At 41.4% G+C, this 14,672-nt stretch overlaps 1 protein-coding gene across 2 annotated transcripts in view; it reads right to left on the bottom strand.

The window, feature by feature from the left end:
* Window positions 1-11,990: 11,990 nt before the first annotated feature.
* The window catches only part of LOC119795984 (matrix metalloproteinase-16-like), a 103,313-nt gene continuing 100,631 nt past the window's right edge, over window positions 11,991-14,672 (bottom strand). For both annotated transcript variants that reach the window (XM_038304262.1, XM_038304264.1), the window contains one exon: window positions 11,991-14,272. In XM_038304262.1, coding sequence (XP_038160190.1) covers window positions 13,938-14,272 — 335 coding nt within the window. In that variant the 3' untranslated portion in view covers window positions 11,991-13,937. The remainder of the gene's footprint in view (window positions 14,273-14,672) is intronic.

Raw genomic sequence — 14,672 nt, 5'->3', positions numbered from 1 at the left:
GAGTCTCACAAGTTTACACATTCCTCGTACCTATGTCATGTTCTCCATCTCACAAGCCATTTTCGTCGAACTTTGTGTTTTTTCAGATGCTTCAGTGAAAGCCATTGCTGCGGTAGCTTACCTGAAGGTCACACATGAAAATGGACAAATTGAAGTTGGATTCGTCATGGGTAAGGCCAAATTGGCTCCCACTCCAGAGCTCACTGTTCCTCGACTCGAGCTTTGTGCTGCAGTACTAGCTGTGGAGATGTCGGAACTCCTCACAGAAGAACTGAATACCAAGATTGACAGAACAACATTTTACACTGACAGTAAAGTAGTTTTAGGATACATCAACAATCAACACAGAAGGTTTCATGTATACGTGAACAATCGTGTACAGAGGATCAAGCAGTCTTCACTACCAGATCAATGGAGATATGTCCAAACAGAGCATAACCCTGCTGATCATGGCTCTCGGTCTGTAGCTGCAGAGAAACTTGCTAGTACTTCATGGTTGTATGGCCCAACATTTCTTCTCAACCACGAGAGCCTCTTTCCAGAAAAAGGTCCGTTTGAACTTGTTGATCCAGAATCAGATGCTGAAATCAGACACAATGTAACTGTGCTTAAGACCACAACTGCTCCAGGTGGCTTAGGTTCATTGCGCTTTGAGCGGTTCTCAAAGTGGACTTCCCTCATAAAAGCAGTGGCCTACCTCAAACACATTGCACACAGCTACAAGTCCAAAGATGGTAGCAGCTGCAGCGGCTGGCACATGTGTAAAGCAAGCCTCACAGATGAAGCTTTAACTCAAGCAGAACACGTAATCATCAGATGTGTCCAGCAAGAAGTCTATACAGAGGAGATAAAATGCATCATGGCAAAACGAGCCATACCACACAGCAGTTCCCTTCACAAACTTAATCCAATCATCGATGACAAAAACTTACTGCGAGTAGGAGGGCGACTAACAGAGTCCAACTTTGCAAGTTATGAAACCAACCCTCTTCTGATACCAGGAAAGCATCACACAGGTACGCTTCTCATTCGACATCACCATGAAACTGTCCAGCACCAAGGGAGACACTTCACTGAGGGAGCTGTGAGAGCAAGTGGACTATGGATAGTTGGAGCTAAGAGATCCATAGGCAGTGTAATCCACAAATGTGTCACCTGCCGAAAGCTTCGAGGTAGGACAGAGCAGCAAATTATGGCAGATTTGCCTGCCGAACGCTTACAAATTGATCCTCCTTTTTCTTATGTTGGCCTTGATGTATTTGGACCATGGGAGGTTTCAACACGCCGCACTAAAGGTGGTCAAGCTAACAGTAAGAGATGGGCAGTCCTGTTTACTTGCATGTGTACAAGGGCCGTCCATATTGAAGTGATTGAAGCTCTGAGCTCGTCCAGTTTCATTAATGCCCTTCGTAGATTTTTTGCAATCAGAGGCCCTGCTAAACAGCTTAGATCAGACTGCGGAACAAACTTCATTGGTGCCTCAAAGGAGTTGAGGCTAGATCCTCCAAACCCCAAAGAAACCACTCTGGACGACTACCTGCGCAAACAAAGGTGTTCTTGGGTGTTCAATGCGCCCCACTCATCTCATATGGGAGGCACCTGGGAGCGTATGATAGGTATCTCACGACGCATCCTAGACTCAATGCTCCTACAAGCAGGAAACCCTACTCTAACTCATGAGGTCCTGGTGACGTTGATGGCTGAGGTCATGGCTATTATCAATGCAAGGCCCTTGGTACCTGTTTCCTCCGACCCGGAAGCCCCTTTAATCCTGACACCCTCAGCTCTGCTTACCCAGAAGTTTAATCCAATCCAAACTCCACCTGGGGACTTCAAAAAAGCCGACATGTACAAAAATCAATGGGAAAGAGTTCAAGCCCTCGCTGACACATTCTGGACCAGATGGCAGAAAGAATACCTCCACATGCTCCAAAGTCGTCAAAAATGGCAGCGCAACAAACCAAATATAAAAGAAGGAGACATTGTCCTTCTGAAGGACAAGCAACTAAAAAGAAATGAATGGCTTATGGGAAAACCCATTCAAAAATGTGGGGGAGATTCACAAAGAGTGGACTGCAGCTGGAGTGAGTGCTTCAAGAACCACCACACACAGACGTATGAAAGACATGGGTTTCTGCTGTCGCATTCCTTGTGTCAAGCCACTCTTGAACCACAGACAGCGTCAGAAGCGTCTTGCCTGGGCTAAAGAGAAACAGGACTGGACTGCTGGTGAGTGGTCCAAAGTCATGTTCTCTGATGAAAGTAAATTTTGCATTTCCTTTGGAAATCAAGGTCCCAGAGTCTGGAGGAAAAGAAGAGGGGCACTTCATCCACGTTGCTTGAAGTCCAGTGTAAAGTTTCCACAGTCAGTGATGGTTTGGGGTGCCATGTCATCTGCTGGTGTTGGTCCATTGTGTTTTCGGAGGTCCAGGGTCAACGCAGCCACATACCAGGAAGTTTTAGAGCACTTCATGCTTCCTGCAGCTGACCAACTTTTTGGAGATGCAGATTTAATTTTCCAACAGGACTTGGCACCTGCACACAGTGCCAAAGCTACCAGTACCTGGTTGAAGGACCATGGTATCCCTGTTCTTAATTGGCCAGCAAACTCTCCTGACCTTAACCCCATAGAAAATCTATGGGGTATTGTGAAGAAGAAGATGCAATACACCAGACCCAACAATTCAGAAGAGCTAAAAGCCACTATTAGAGCAACCTGGGCTATCATAACACCTGAGCAGTGCCACAGACTGATCGACTCCATGCCACGCCGCATTGCTGCAGTAATACAGGCCAAAGGAGGCCCAACTAAATACTGAGTGCTGTACATGCTCATACTTTTCATGTTCATACTTTTCAGTTGGCCAACATTTCTATAAATCCTTTGTTTTTATTGGTCTTCAGTAATATTCTAATTTTCTGATATGATGAATTTGAGATTTTCATTTGTTGTCATTTGTAATCATCAAAATTAAACAAAATAAACATCTGAAATATATGAGTTTGTATGTAATGTATGAATATAATATACAAGTTTCACTTTTTAAATGGAATTACTGAAATCAATCTACTTTTTCATGATATTCTAATTTTATGACCAGCACCTGTATGCTGCAATGCTTTGCAAGAGCTCTCCTCACAAAGCACCGTGGGATTTGAGCACAAAGATGTGCAGGGAGCCAGAGTCAGAGTCCGACCAACAGGGAGAGAAAATTAACAATCATCTAAATAGTGATGGAGGGTGTCACATGCTTGTCAGGAGGCCAAGCAGTCTTGGAGGTGGGGTTGAAAGAAGAACATGCTTTGTAGAGTTTTCAGCAAACAAAACTTTAATTTCTTCTTGTGCAGGACATCAACCAAACCACACCAACCAAGAACAATGGCAGACATGTTTCTTAAATAGAGGAGGAACTAAATTGGAAGAAACCATTTTTAAAAGGCTGTTCAGCTTCACAATAAGAAGAAAAGGAAATTTTGGTTTAAAAAAACAACTACTTAAGAAATAATTTTACCAATAAATACAGAAACAAAAATTTTAATTCAATCCAAATGTGCTGGAGCTCTTTTTTTATGTTGTTGTTTCTCCAGGCCCTTAGGGGGCGCATGTTTGCACAGTTCGCTAGGTTGAGCCAGTGAATGAGTAGAAGGTGTGTTACAGGAAGTTACTGCCATGAGTCAGGCATGAGTATGGTTTGGATTTCATCTGCATCCATCCGCTCCTTTCCATCCCTTTGAGTGGCAATATGAGTAAGAGACATAATTGTTTATGGTTTCTAGATACTATATATCTGATTATTTTTGTAAATTTGAGACGTTTGATATGTTGTTTGCTTTAATACGCTGGAGTTAGATTAGAGTGGATGTTATGCTACAGCTAAGTTTAAGTTACCATTTAAATGCATGTTTTACACAAAGAAAACGTTTATTTTATTCATTCTGATGTTTTGTTTGTGTAGTAATATTTTTATGTATTCTGTATCGTTTCAGTTTCACACTTTTTTGCATTAAATCCTGTTCAAATACAACACACGCCTGTTCCTTGGAGGAAGTGATGCAGGAAAGTGTTTAGCTGGCTGTGAATCTCAATAGAGGACACGGGGTCACATTGGGTGCAACAGTACACCAAACAAATACTCAAAATCAATAAAGAAAACACCATACATCAGATCAACCTCCCCCCTCTTCAATTATCTAATGGTACAGTCCTGTACACACCTGCATGGAGAGTAAAACAGCAGAGGTGAGTATTTCAAAATATTTTAAATCTTTAAAGGAATAGTACACCCAAAACATGATTAGCCTTCATTTTCTACTCACCCCCATGCTGAACAACACTCTGGAGTACTTTTTTGATATCTCAAATGCATCTGGAGATCTGGGAGGCTTCTTGCTGTCTGCTGACATTCAAATAATGGAGGTCTGTGGCGCCCGAGGCAGAAAGGTCCATAAAAGTCCACAAAAAACGTGTCAATATTCCTCCATATTGCTCGTCCAATGTATTCCAAGTGTCCTGAGTGGGTAGCATCCAGAATTTACTCGAAACGAAGTCATTTAGAACGTTTTTAGAGCATAAACAGTAGTGTATAGGATTTCCTGAAAGCGCGCACATGCGCGATCACGACGCTACGGAAGCCGGCAGACCAAACCAGCGCATTCAGCTCGGCAAAGAACTCATGCTCTTCCTCAACACTGAAGTCTTCCGACATTTTTCTTTCGTTGTTTCTTTCTTTGCACAGGTAAACAGCACAGTTCTTCTACGCTTGCATTATTGGCAGAGCAGACGCTGAATGCGCACTTTCATCTGGTTTGGTCTGCCGGCTTCCGTAGCGTGGTGAACGCGCATGTGCGCGCTTTCAGGAAATCCTATACACTACTGTTTATGCTCTAAAAACATTCTAAATGACTTCGTTTCGAGTAAATTCTGGATGCTACCCACTCAGGACACTTGGAATACATTGGACGAGCAGTATGGAGGAATATTGACACGTTTTTTGTGGACTTTTATGGGCCTTTCTGCCTCGGTCACCATAGACCTCCATTATTTGAATGTCAGCAGACAGCAAGAAGCCTCCCAGATCTCCAGATGCATTTGAGATATCAAAAAAGTACTCCAGAGTGTTGTTCAGCATGGGGGTGAGTAGAAAATGAAGGCTAATCATGTTTTGGGTGTACTATTCCTTTAAGCCATGAATGCCCCTTTTATAAATAAACAAAAAAAAATATTGTAAAGTGAAATCAATTTACCTTTTTACAAAAATAAAACAAGATGTGGCCAACCAAAGAACCACAACCCAAACAAATCCACTTCACCCAAAACAACAAAAATAAACCAATGTAGAAAACCAGATCCTGTGTTTAGCTGCTACTTTGGCCAATATACAAGTAAAAATGGCTCATTGTTACAGAGGGTTTAGGGAGCGTTTAGACACAGCGAGTGTAACTAATCAGGAAATAATGTGTATTTACCATTGGAAAGAAATTTACCGAAGAGGAAATAGTAAGAAACTAAAGGGCAGTTAACAAGTATTTATCAGAGGACTACTGGTTCTTCACTGCAAAAAAAAAAAAAAGAAATTCTCAGTGTTGGTTCTGAATAAAGCCTAAACCTTAGAAGTCACAGCTTGTGAAAAATTACTTTACTCATTTCCAAATTATCGCTTAGCTGATATTTGACTGACTTCGTTGAGCCAAGCATCATATTAAATAGTTACTAAGGAACTAATAATCAGTCGGATAACCTGACCATTATCGAATGTTTTTTTGTACCCTTAAGTTAACAGAATCTACCCATTAGTTAGTCTGAGTTTCCCAGGTAACTAGTCTCATTATAAGACTAGGCTGGGTGTTCGCCTGTAAGTACAAGTTTACAACTCATTAGTTCTCAGTTAGTTCTCCAAGTACTTTCTATAAATAATTTATATTTTGTGTACCATATTTTGTTATTAATTTTTTAAGGAAGATTAAAAAAAAGCTAATAAAACAAGAAAAAGTGCAGCTGTGTGTATAGAAAACAGTCGCTGCTCTTAGTCAAAGACCTTCATGAGTTTTAATATTAGTGTTTCATTTATTGATTGAGATGCATCTGTATCCTGCTATGCCCCAAGAACCAATAAACTCATAGTTTAGGCAAACAAACAGCACAGGGAGCATGAAAATGTACAGTAAAGAATTATTTGTTTGCTTCATTAAGCTCTTTTCTTGGCTAAACCAATTTACTTTTGCGCGTCAGTCCATTAGCCCCATACCACTGAAGTTAACGACGCGAGCATGGTATCTAACGCATCAGAGCAGCAGACAGCCGGAGAATTAGAAATAGAACGACCATGGTGGAGAGGCTAAACAAAATGTCACCAACTAGAAAAAAAAACACATTTTAATCCTGTCTAAACAATGTTGAAATTCTTTCAACAAAAGTGTAATGTGTCTCATTTGACTGTCTGTGGAATGTAGAGTCTGGACAGGGTGTGTTTTCATATGCATGTAGGTGTTATTGTAAGCAGAGTTCTCCAAGACACAAAACAATATTTGGAACCAACAGGGAAAATTATAGAGATTGTAAAGCAGATTATTGGCTGGTCTGGTCGGGGGAAGCCTGCTGAAAAAAAGCTGAGTCCAGAAATGGTGATTTCTTCTTAGATGTATAGCCTGGTGCATTGCAGCGGAGAGGAGTCATTGATTCTTACATTCATTGGTGCTGTGCTGGAATGTCTCCTGCACCTTCAGAGGTTATTTTACCACTCACAGATATGAAGATAGTGTGTTCTACTCTATACAGAGAAAAGCTCTGTGCCTCTGAATGGACTGGAGGGAGATCGGTAGATGACTTTCATCTGTCACACTTCATATGGTGACATTAACTTTTCTATTTCATTCCTAAAAAAGTGAAAATATCACAGCATGGCGCCGCTCCTCTTTGAAGGAGAGCGAGAGAAGCTCTGAATGGAGGGACTGTGGGAGAACCCACATGAAAGGTTGGCATACGATCAAACATTGAATATAATACGCCAGAAAGAAAAATACATTTTAAATCCCAGGTATGGTTGATTCCAATCCATAGACGTGAAGGACGGTTGAAAAACTACCCTTGATTTTCTGTGAACTTTGCCCTTACCCTGTCAGAGTAAGCTTGACTGTTAGCTTGCCAGGAATGATAAGGATCATAAAAGCATAGAGCGGTATGAGCGAGGCTGCCATGCATGAGAGTATGTTTTCAGATGAGTTTATTGATCAAAGGAGATATACTGCTAAAGAGAAACAGCAGCAGCAGAAGAGAGAGGAGCCTAGGTGGAAAATGTGTTATCAAAAGAACTGCATGTTTCCCCAAAATTAACATGATCAAATTTGAATTTCAGGCTCCAATTCCCTCTATCTGTCTACAGCTGTCAGGGCCTCATTTATCAAAAAGGCCATATGTCGTTAGAGGTGGAAACAAGGCCGTATAGACCTTTAGAAATCTGCAGTGATAGTTTTAGTGTCTTGCAAGAACATTTATAGAGGTAACATTTTTATAAACTTATATACACCCACCGGCCACTTTATTAGGTACACCTGTCCAACTGCTCGTTAACACTTAATTTCTAAGCAGCCAATCACATGGCGGCAACTCAGTGCATTTAGGCATGTAGACATGGTCAAGACAATCTCCTGCAGTTCAAACCGAGCATCAGTATGGGGAAGAAAAGTGATTTGAGTGACTTTGAACGTGGCATGATTGTTGGTGCCAGAAGGGCTGGTCTGAGTATTTCAGAAACTGCTGATCTACTGGGATTTTCACGCACAACCATCTCTAGGGTTTGCAGAGAATGGTCCGAAAAAGAAAAAACATCCAGTGAGCGGCAGTTCTGTGGGCGGAAATGCCTTGTTGATGCCAGAGGTCAGAGGAGAATGGCCAGACTGGTTCGAGCTGATAGAAGGGCAACAGTGACTCATATAACCACCCGTTACAACCAAGGTGGGCAGAAGAGCATCTCTGAACGCACAGTACGTCGAACTTTGAGGCAGATGGGCTACAGCAGCAGAAGACCACACCGGGTGCCACTCCTTTCAGCTAAGAACAGGAAACTGAGGCTACAATTTGCACAAGCTCATCGAAATTGGACAATAGAAGATTGGAAAAACGTTGCCTGGTCTGATGAGTCTCGATTTCTGCTGCGACATTCGGATGGTAGGGTCAGAATTTGGCATCTACAAGATGAAAGCATGGATCCATCCTGCCTTGTATCAATGGTTCAGGCTGGTGGTGGTGGTGTCATGGTGTGGGGAATATTTTCTTGGCACTCTTTGGGCCCCTTGGTACCAATTGAGCATCGTTGCAACGCCACAGCCTACCTGAGTATTGTTGCTGACCATGTCCATCCCTTTATGACCACAATGTACCCAACTTCTGATGGCTACTTTCAGCAGGATAATGCGCCATGTCATAAAGCTGGAATCATCTCAGACTGGTTTCTTGAACATGACAATGAAGTCACTGTACTCAAATGCCCTCCACAGTCACCAGATCTCAATCCAATAGAGCATCTTTGGGATGTGGTGGAACGGGAGATTCGCATCATGGATGTGCAGCCGACAAATCTGCGGCAACTGTGTGATGCCATCATGTCAATATGGACCAAACTCCCTGAGGAATGCTTCCAGCACCTTGTTGAATCTATGCCACGAAGAATTGAGGCAGTTCTGAAGGCAAAATGGGGTCCAACCTGTTACTAGCATGGGGTACCTAATAAAGTGGCCGGTGAGTGTATATATATGTATATACAGCTCTTGTCCCAGCTTCTCATTTTAATTTAGGTGTGGGCTTTAACTAGACCATCAGCATATGCACTTTGTTGATATAAACCTCTCTAATTGATTTCTAGCTGCATGTTCAAGATCATTGCCCTTCAAGAAGGGTGATTTTTTGCCCCAGTATCAACCTTCACAATGTGTTCAACTGCAATAATACAATGATTTTTATCAGCAGAACTAAGGTTCACTATTTAGAGATTTTTAAACTATATTTAGCCATTTTAAATTTTCATTAATATACATTTTTTTATCATTTAGACAGTTTCTTGAATGCATATGTGTGCTTTCAGTTTATGGTTTAAGACAACTGACATGGCACGGCACAAACACAGTCTTTGAAGCCATCCGAATTGCACAGTGATCAAAGAAACACATCAAATATGTTCGGTGGTGATAATGTGGCTTAGGGATGCTGGGTTTTGATGAAGCTCCCTTCAATGCGGGTTTATTTAGCTGAGATACAGAAAGACTCAGGTTAAATGAAAATACACGCCTTATGGTCCCGTGTTAATCATTCAGAGTCTGAGCCAACGACAGCAGGAAGAGGAGGAGAATGTTTACGAAAATAGAAGCACTGTAAGAAAAAAAAAGAAAGAAAGAAAAAAGAGAGAGAGAGAACATTTGCTAATGCTGGTTGGTTTAGCACCACTGCCAAAGGCAGAAGAGACTGCTGGGGGCAGAGGGTTTACCCCAGCCTCCATGTCCTTGTAACCTCATGTTACAAAAAAAAAACTTAACATATTAAGTTTAATAAAAAAGAAAATTATTCTAAAACTTTCCTTTTATTGTAAAGCACTATTATTCTGCTTTTAAACACAGAAAAGTCTTTCCAATAGGATGCATTGCTACATAAAGAAAGTGAGCTCAGCAGCAAAAACAGGAGGAACGCCATGAGGTGCTTGAACACCCACTGTAGGCTCTGTTTACAGCATCGGAGGGAGAACACACACAATGAGGAAAAGCCTCTAAAAAACGCAGTGATCTAAACATAGCTAAGCACATAATATGTGTGAAAGCAGAATCAATTCTGCTGCTGAACAATGCTGTGATGAGAACCAATCAAATGCTATCCCTAAGAGTGCATTTCCACCATACACACAAGCACCGCAGTCAGTAAACTGCAGCTTGACCTCACCCACTGCGTTGTCACTAACTGTATGTCAAATGTGTCCCAGAAAAGCTAGAATAAACATTCTGCAGCTCCTGTTTCTCATTCAGTCCACAATAAATGCCAGGGCTGCACCGCCGGGATCGTACATCGATCTACAGCGTGGATTTCCTTTCTTTTTTTTTTTATTATGCTGCCCAAAATAAAATGCAGCGCCACACTACAAGGGGACCGCTGAACTCACATAGCTCACGCCAACACAATTCTCTGAATCAAACTCTGCTTTTTATTTTCCTTTGCTGCGGCGGCTGAAGTTAATCTCTGGAGTCCAGAGTATACACGGCGGTTCAAGCCAATAGCCTTTATTTACAGTGTGCGAAGGCTGAGGGAGGGCAGGGGAAAAACAGGATCGCTGTCAGGTTTCAAATAAAACAAGGATTTTATTACATATTTAAGTGAAAAAAGCTGTATACTCCTGTTATTTGTGCATCTACAGTGTTTTTCACTCACAAGGCTACAACCCTTTACCACTGTGCTGGGAATAGAGCCATCGATTATTATGAAGTTTGATGGAAGGATGTTTTCTCTGTATAAAACAACTTCCAGTTTTTGATAACGTCTTATCTGCTGATTTTAGTTCCACTTTTAGAACCGTACGATATTATACAAAGAAATCTTTAGTCAATTTTAGGTAAACTTGAATCCTCAAGCTTCTCTTTAAACCTCCAGAGATAAAGGCCAGGGTTACTAGGCATGCAAATTTACTTGAGCCAAGGAAATCTAACTTGCATATCTTCAATACTGTACAGTACACCAAAAACAAAGGTGCTAACCTCAATGTCTCGACCTTAATATCTGAAGGTATTTTAAAGACTAAAAAAAAAAAAAACTAGTGAGATTTAGGTTAACTTTTAATCCAAGGCTCCCTCTGTGTGTTCAGAAGGTGGCTACTAGATGACAGATGTAGACCAGTGGCAAACGGAAACAGCTTGGTGCATTACACCTCCTATCTTTGTTCACAGCAAAAAATTTAAATCTCAATAAGCCATTTTTTTCTTAAAATGTGTGCATTTGTTCATGAATTGAAGAGCTAAGTGAGAGACGTTGCCAATGGAACAAGACAATTTACATTTCTCATGACAAAAAAAAAATTGCATTTTCTTATTTCAAGTGCATATTATCTAAATATCTTAATTTAAGGGTAGAAAAACTAATTGCATTGGCAAATAATCTTATTTACCGGCTCAAATAAAGGTTAAATACACTTCATTTAAACAATTTTTTATTTATTTTTGAATCGTTTTTGCACTGTTCAGTATGTTTTATTTCAAACTGCAAAACCTAAAAATTAAGTAAAGATTAGCCTTGTATCCTTAGTTCAAGATCTGTATTTCTATTGGGGGCTGCACGGTGCTGCAGTGGGAAGCACTGTTGCCTTGCAGCATGAAGGTTCCGATTTCGATTCCCAACCTAGGATCTTTCTGCATGGAGTTTGCATGTTCTCCCTGAGCATGTGTGGGTTCTCTCCGGGTACTCCAGCTTCCTCCCACAGTCGGAGCATGACTGTTAGGTTAATTGGCTTCTCTAAATTCTCCTTAGGTGTGCGTGAATGGTTGTCTCTGTGTTGCCCTGCGATGGACTGGTGACCTGTCCAGGGTGGACCCTGCCTCTCGCCCGTAGACAGCTGGAGATAGGCACCAACAGCCCTCATGACCCAGACAAAGATAAGTGGGACAGAAAATGGAGGAATTGATTTCTACTTGGTTACGCTAGCACATAAATATACTATGACGGGCACCGTTTTATTTCAGCTCCGTGTCTGTCAACATTAACCACAGTATCTAGTCCTTGTATGTATTTAGCTTCTCAGATCATGTCATCCTCATGTGGTCGGCCATATTTTGGAAAGTTTCCTGTTTAGTCGTTCTTATTACTTTCTTATAACCCTGTTTTAAATCTTTTCAAAACTCTTTTTAGATTTGTCTTGGCTTAAGCTCTTCAACTGATGTTTCATATCATGACAAGTACTCACCTGTTAGCTTGTTAAATGCCCTTAAACATTAGTCCAAAGAAGAACAAAGAGATTGAAACCAGGTTCTCATTGAATATTGATCAGTTTTATTCATTCAGTCAGGACATGTTTTCTTTTTTTCTAGATGTCTCACAGTCTTACACAAAGAAAACCATGGTGAGACACCCATCTGGACTAGAAAAAAACAAAACAAAAGGAAAACCCGAATGTGAGCATGAAAACGGACACACATTCAAAGACTGCAAGGACCCAGCCCGCCTACCGGCGGACGGTCCAGGCTAATTTGACTTGCCGATCGTTTGATTTCCTGAATAAATCCCAAAAGGTACCACTTGAATAATTGTTTTTTTTTTTTTTTTTACTTTTGATATCATTGTACCTAGAAAAGGGGAAGGTATGGGAATTAGGACACACTGAAAAGGTACAAAAATAACAGCATTTTTTAAGAGAAAAGTTCCTTCAAAGAGAGGTTCTGAAGCCACGTAGAGCAGAACCGGCTGTTTGTACAGTAAATGCTTGCATGCACGTTGACACAGGCACTGATCTTGACTTGTCTCGCTTTGTCGGTCCTACGCTGCAAGACAAAAAAGCATTCTGGGAACTCTGCGCTCTCTCAAGCAAGGCAGTCAACTTTTAAAAAGAAATGTTTCTGTTCACAGATGACCTCACAGAACAACCATTTAGAAAGAAACACTTCATCAAACCGTAGGGAATGAGCAAAAGACAAATTCAGAGAGACCCAGACTGCCATCAGCCTGTTTCTGTCGCATGGTAGAAATAAAAAAAAAGAAAAGAAAAGTGACAGTAACAAATATCTTAACACACGGAAATAGTGGCTTTACTCCAGAACCTTCCGACAATACAATACATTACTCGCAATACAGGCCGAACCTACTGTATATTGTATCCAGAATGGATCAGCAAACCAGTGCTGATTATTCTGCGTAGTGTAATAAAATCCAGAAAATACCAATCACTAGAAGCACTTATTTTAGCTTCTTTACAAACAAACAGAAAAAAAAAGCAATACACAAATAAAAATAACAGACAAGAAAGAGATAAAACCAAGGAACAGTAAAACCAAGCTCAAGTTGTATGCTTTATATTTAAGGCGAGTTAAAATATTGCAGAATAATTTGGCCCCTGTGTCTCAAACAGACTGCCACAACAGTCAGAGCTCCCCGACTCTTAATCGCTGCAAAGATCCAGAGAAGGGAAAGAATAAACCGAAAGAAGAACAGAAATAAAAATGACATAAAATTGGAAACTGTGATCCTCTTTGGAAAAAAAAGAAACTTTTTTTGGTTTAGTTTGGTCTCAGGAGTTTCTTAAAGGGACGGCTGAGGACTTCCATTCGTAGGTTAAATATTTTTCCATAAACAACTAGTTAAAAACCTAAAATAAAGGGAGGCTTTTGATGACTGGTAACAAGGTGATATGGTTGTAGACAGGAGCGGGGGGGGGCATCAAAAGAATAGAAATTACTGTCTATAAAACCTGATATGCGAAATGACAATACAGTGTCCCACGGAAAAAAGTGTGTATTCCCCTAAAAGTCCAACTCCATTTGACCGAAAGCAGATTGGGCAGAAAAATAAAAACGAAGGGGTTAGGAAGTCAAGTTTCCAAGATACAAAGTGATGCTGACCCTCGTGCTTTTTTTTCTTTTTTCCGCCTTTTTTTCTTTTCTTTTTTGTCTGGGACCAAAGGTCCGTTCCGGCAAAGATCCCTTCTGCTCCCGTGTAGTTAAAAAGGCCGGGGGCTAACAGAGTCAGTGTTCAGTTCTGGGATCTTCTGAATCACAGTCAGAACGTCTGGCTGTTTCTGCAGGTCTGACCAAAAGAATCAGAACAGCAGACAGGAGGAGGCATGGCTGTGTTTTTTTTTATAAAGCGCTCCAGAATCAGCTGTCCTCCTGGAAAAGTGACGGCTGTTGTCCCGTTTTGTTTAATTTTTTCTTTACCCCGTCAGCGTCTCATCTTGCCCGGCTACTTTTAGTCACTGAACGGCTCAGACCCATTCCTGCATGGAGCGTTTGCAGTACAGTATGTGGCGCGGCGTGCCCTTCCTTTTGAACTGCACCACAGTGTAGACCAACACCAGCAGGCAAAGTGCCAGGACGCATGGGATGACGATGGCTATGGCCTTCACCGTGCTGGGCTCGTCGTCCAACTCGATCACCACGTCCGAGTTGCCATCGTCAGCAGGTGGGCGTCTGGGGTCCCTGGGCATCCGGTCGCAGCCCATGAAGTCCTTAACGAACGAGCGCGGGTATCCCGGCTCCACTCGTAGTAACTGGTTGTTGAACTTCCAATAGTCCTTTCCTTTATAGAAGTAGGTAAAACCTGATTGGACAAAGGAAAAGGAAAAACTATGAGTGGAACATGACCAAATATACATCTTACATGTATTTTGAGGTTTCATCAAACAGACCATTTGGCTGACAATACATATTAGATAGGGGTGTAAATAATAATAGTTTTGTATTGATGCATCAATCCAACTGCCAACGATCCGATGCATCGATACGTCCGCAAGAGAATCGTTTGATGTTTTTTTTTCCCTCCGGTCTATTTTTATCAATTTGCTCCTGGAAGTAATTCTCCCTCCCGTGCTGCGGTAGCGCTAAACCTATTTTGCCCTCCTACCGCGCTTCCTGGTTATACTCTTACAGCAGTGTGTTGCAGTAAGCTTGACAGAGGCATTTTTGATTTATGCTCAATATTGAAGCGTGGTCTGTGCTAC

The sequence above is a fragment of the Cyprinodon tularosa genome, unplaced genomic scaffold (assembly GCF_016077235.1).
Source record: "Cyprinodon tularosa strain WSP-4 unplaced genomic scaffold, ASM1607723v1 ctg53, whole genome shotgun sequence".
Taxonomy (NCBI): domain Eukaryota; kingdom Metazoa; phylum Chordata; class Actinopteri; order Cyprinodontiformes; family Cyprinodontidae; genus Cyprinodon; species Cyprinodon tularosa.
Note: the sequence above shows the minus strand (reverse complement) of the source record. Positions and strands in the feature narration are given on the sequence as shown.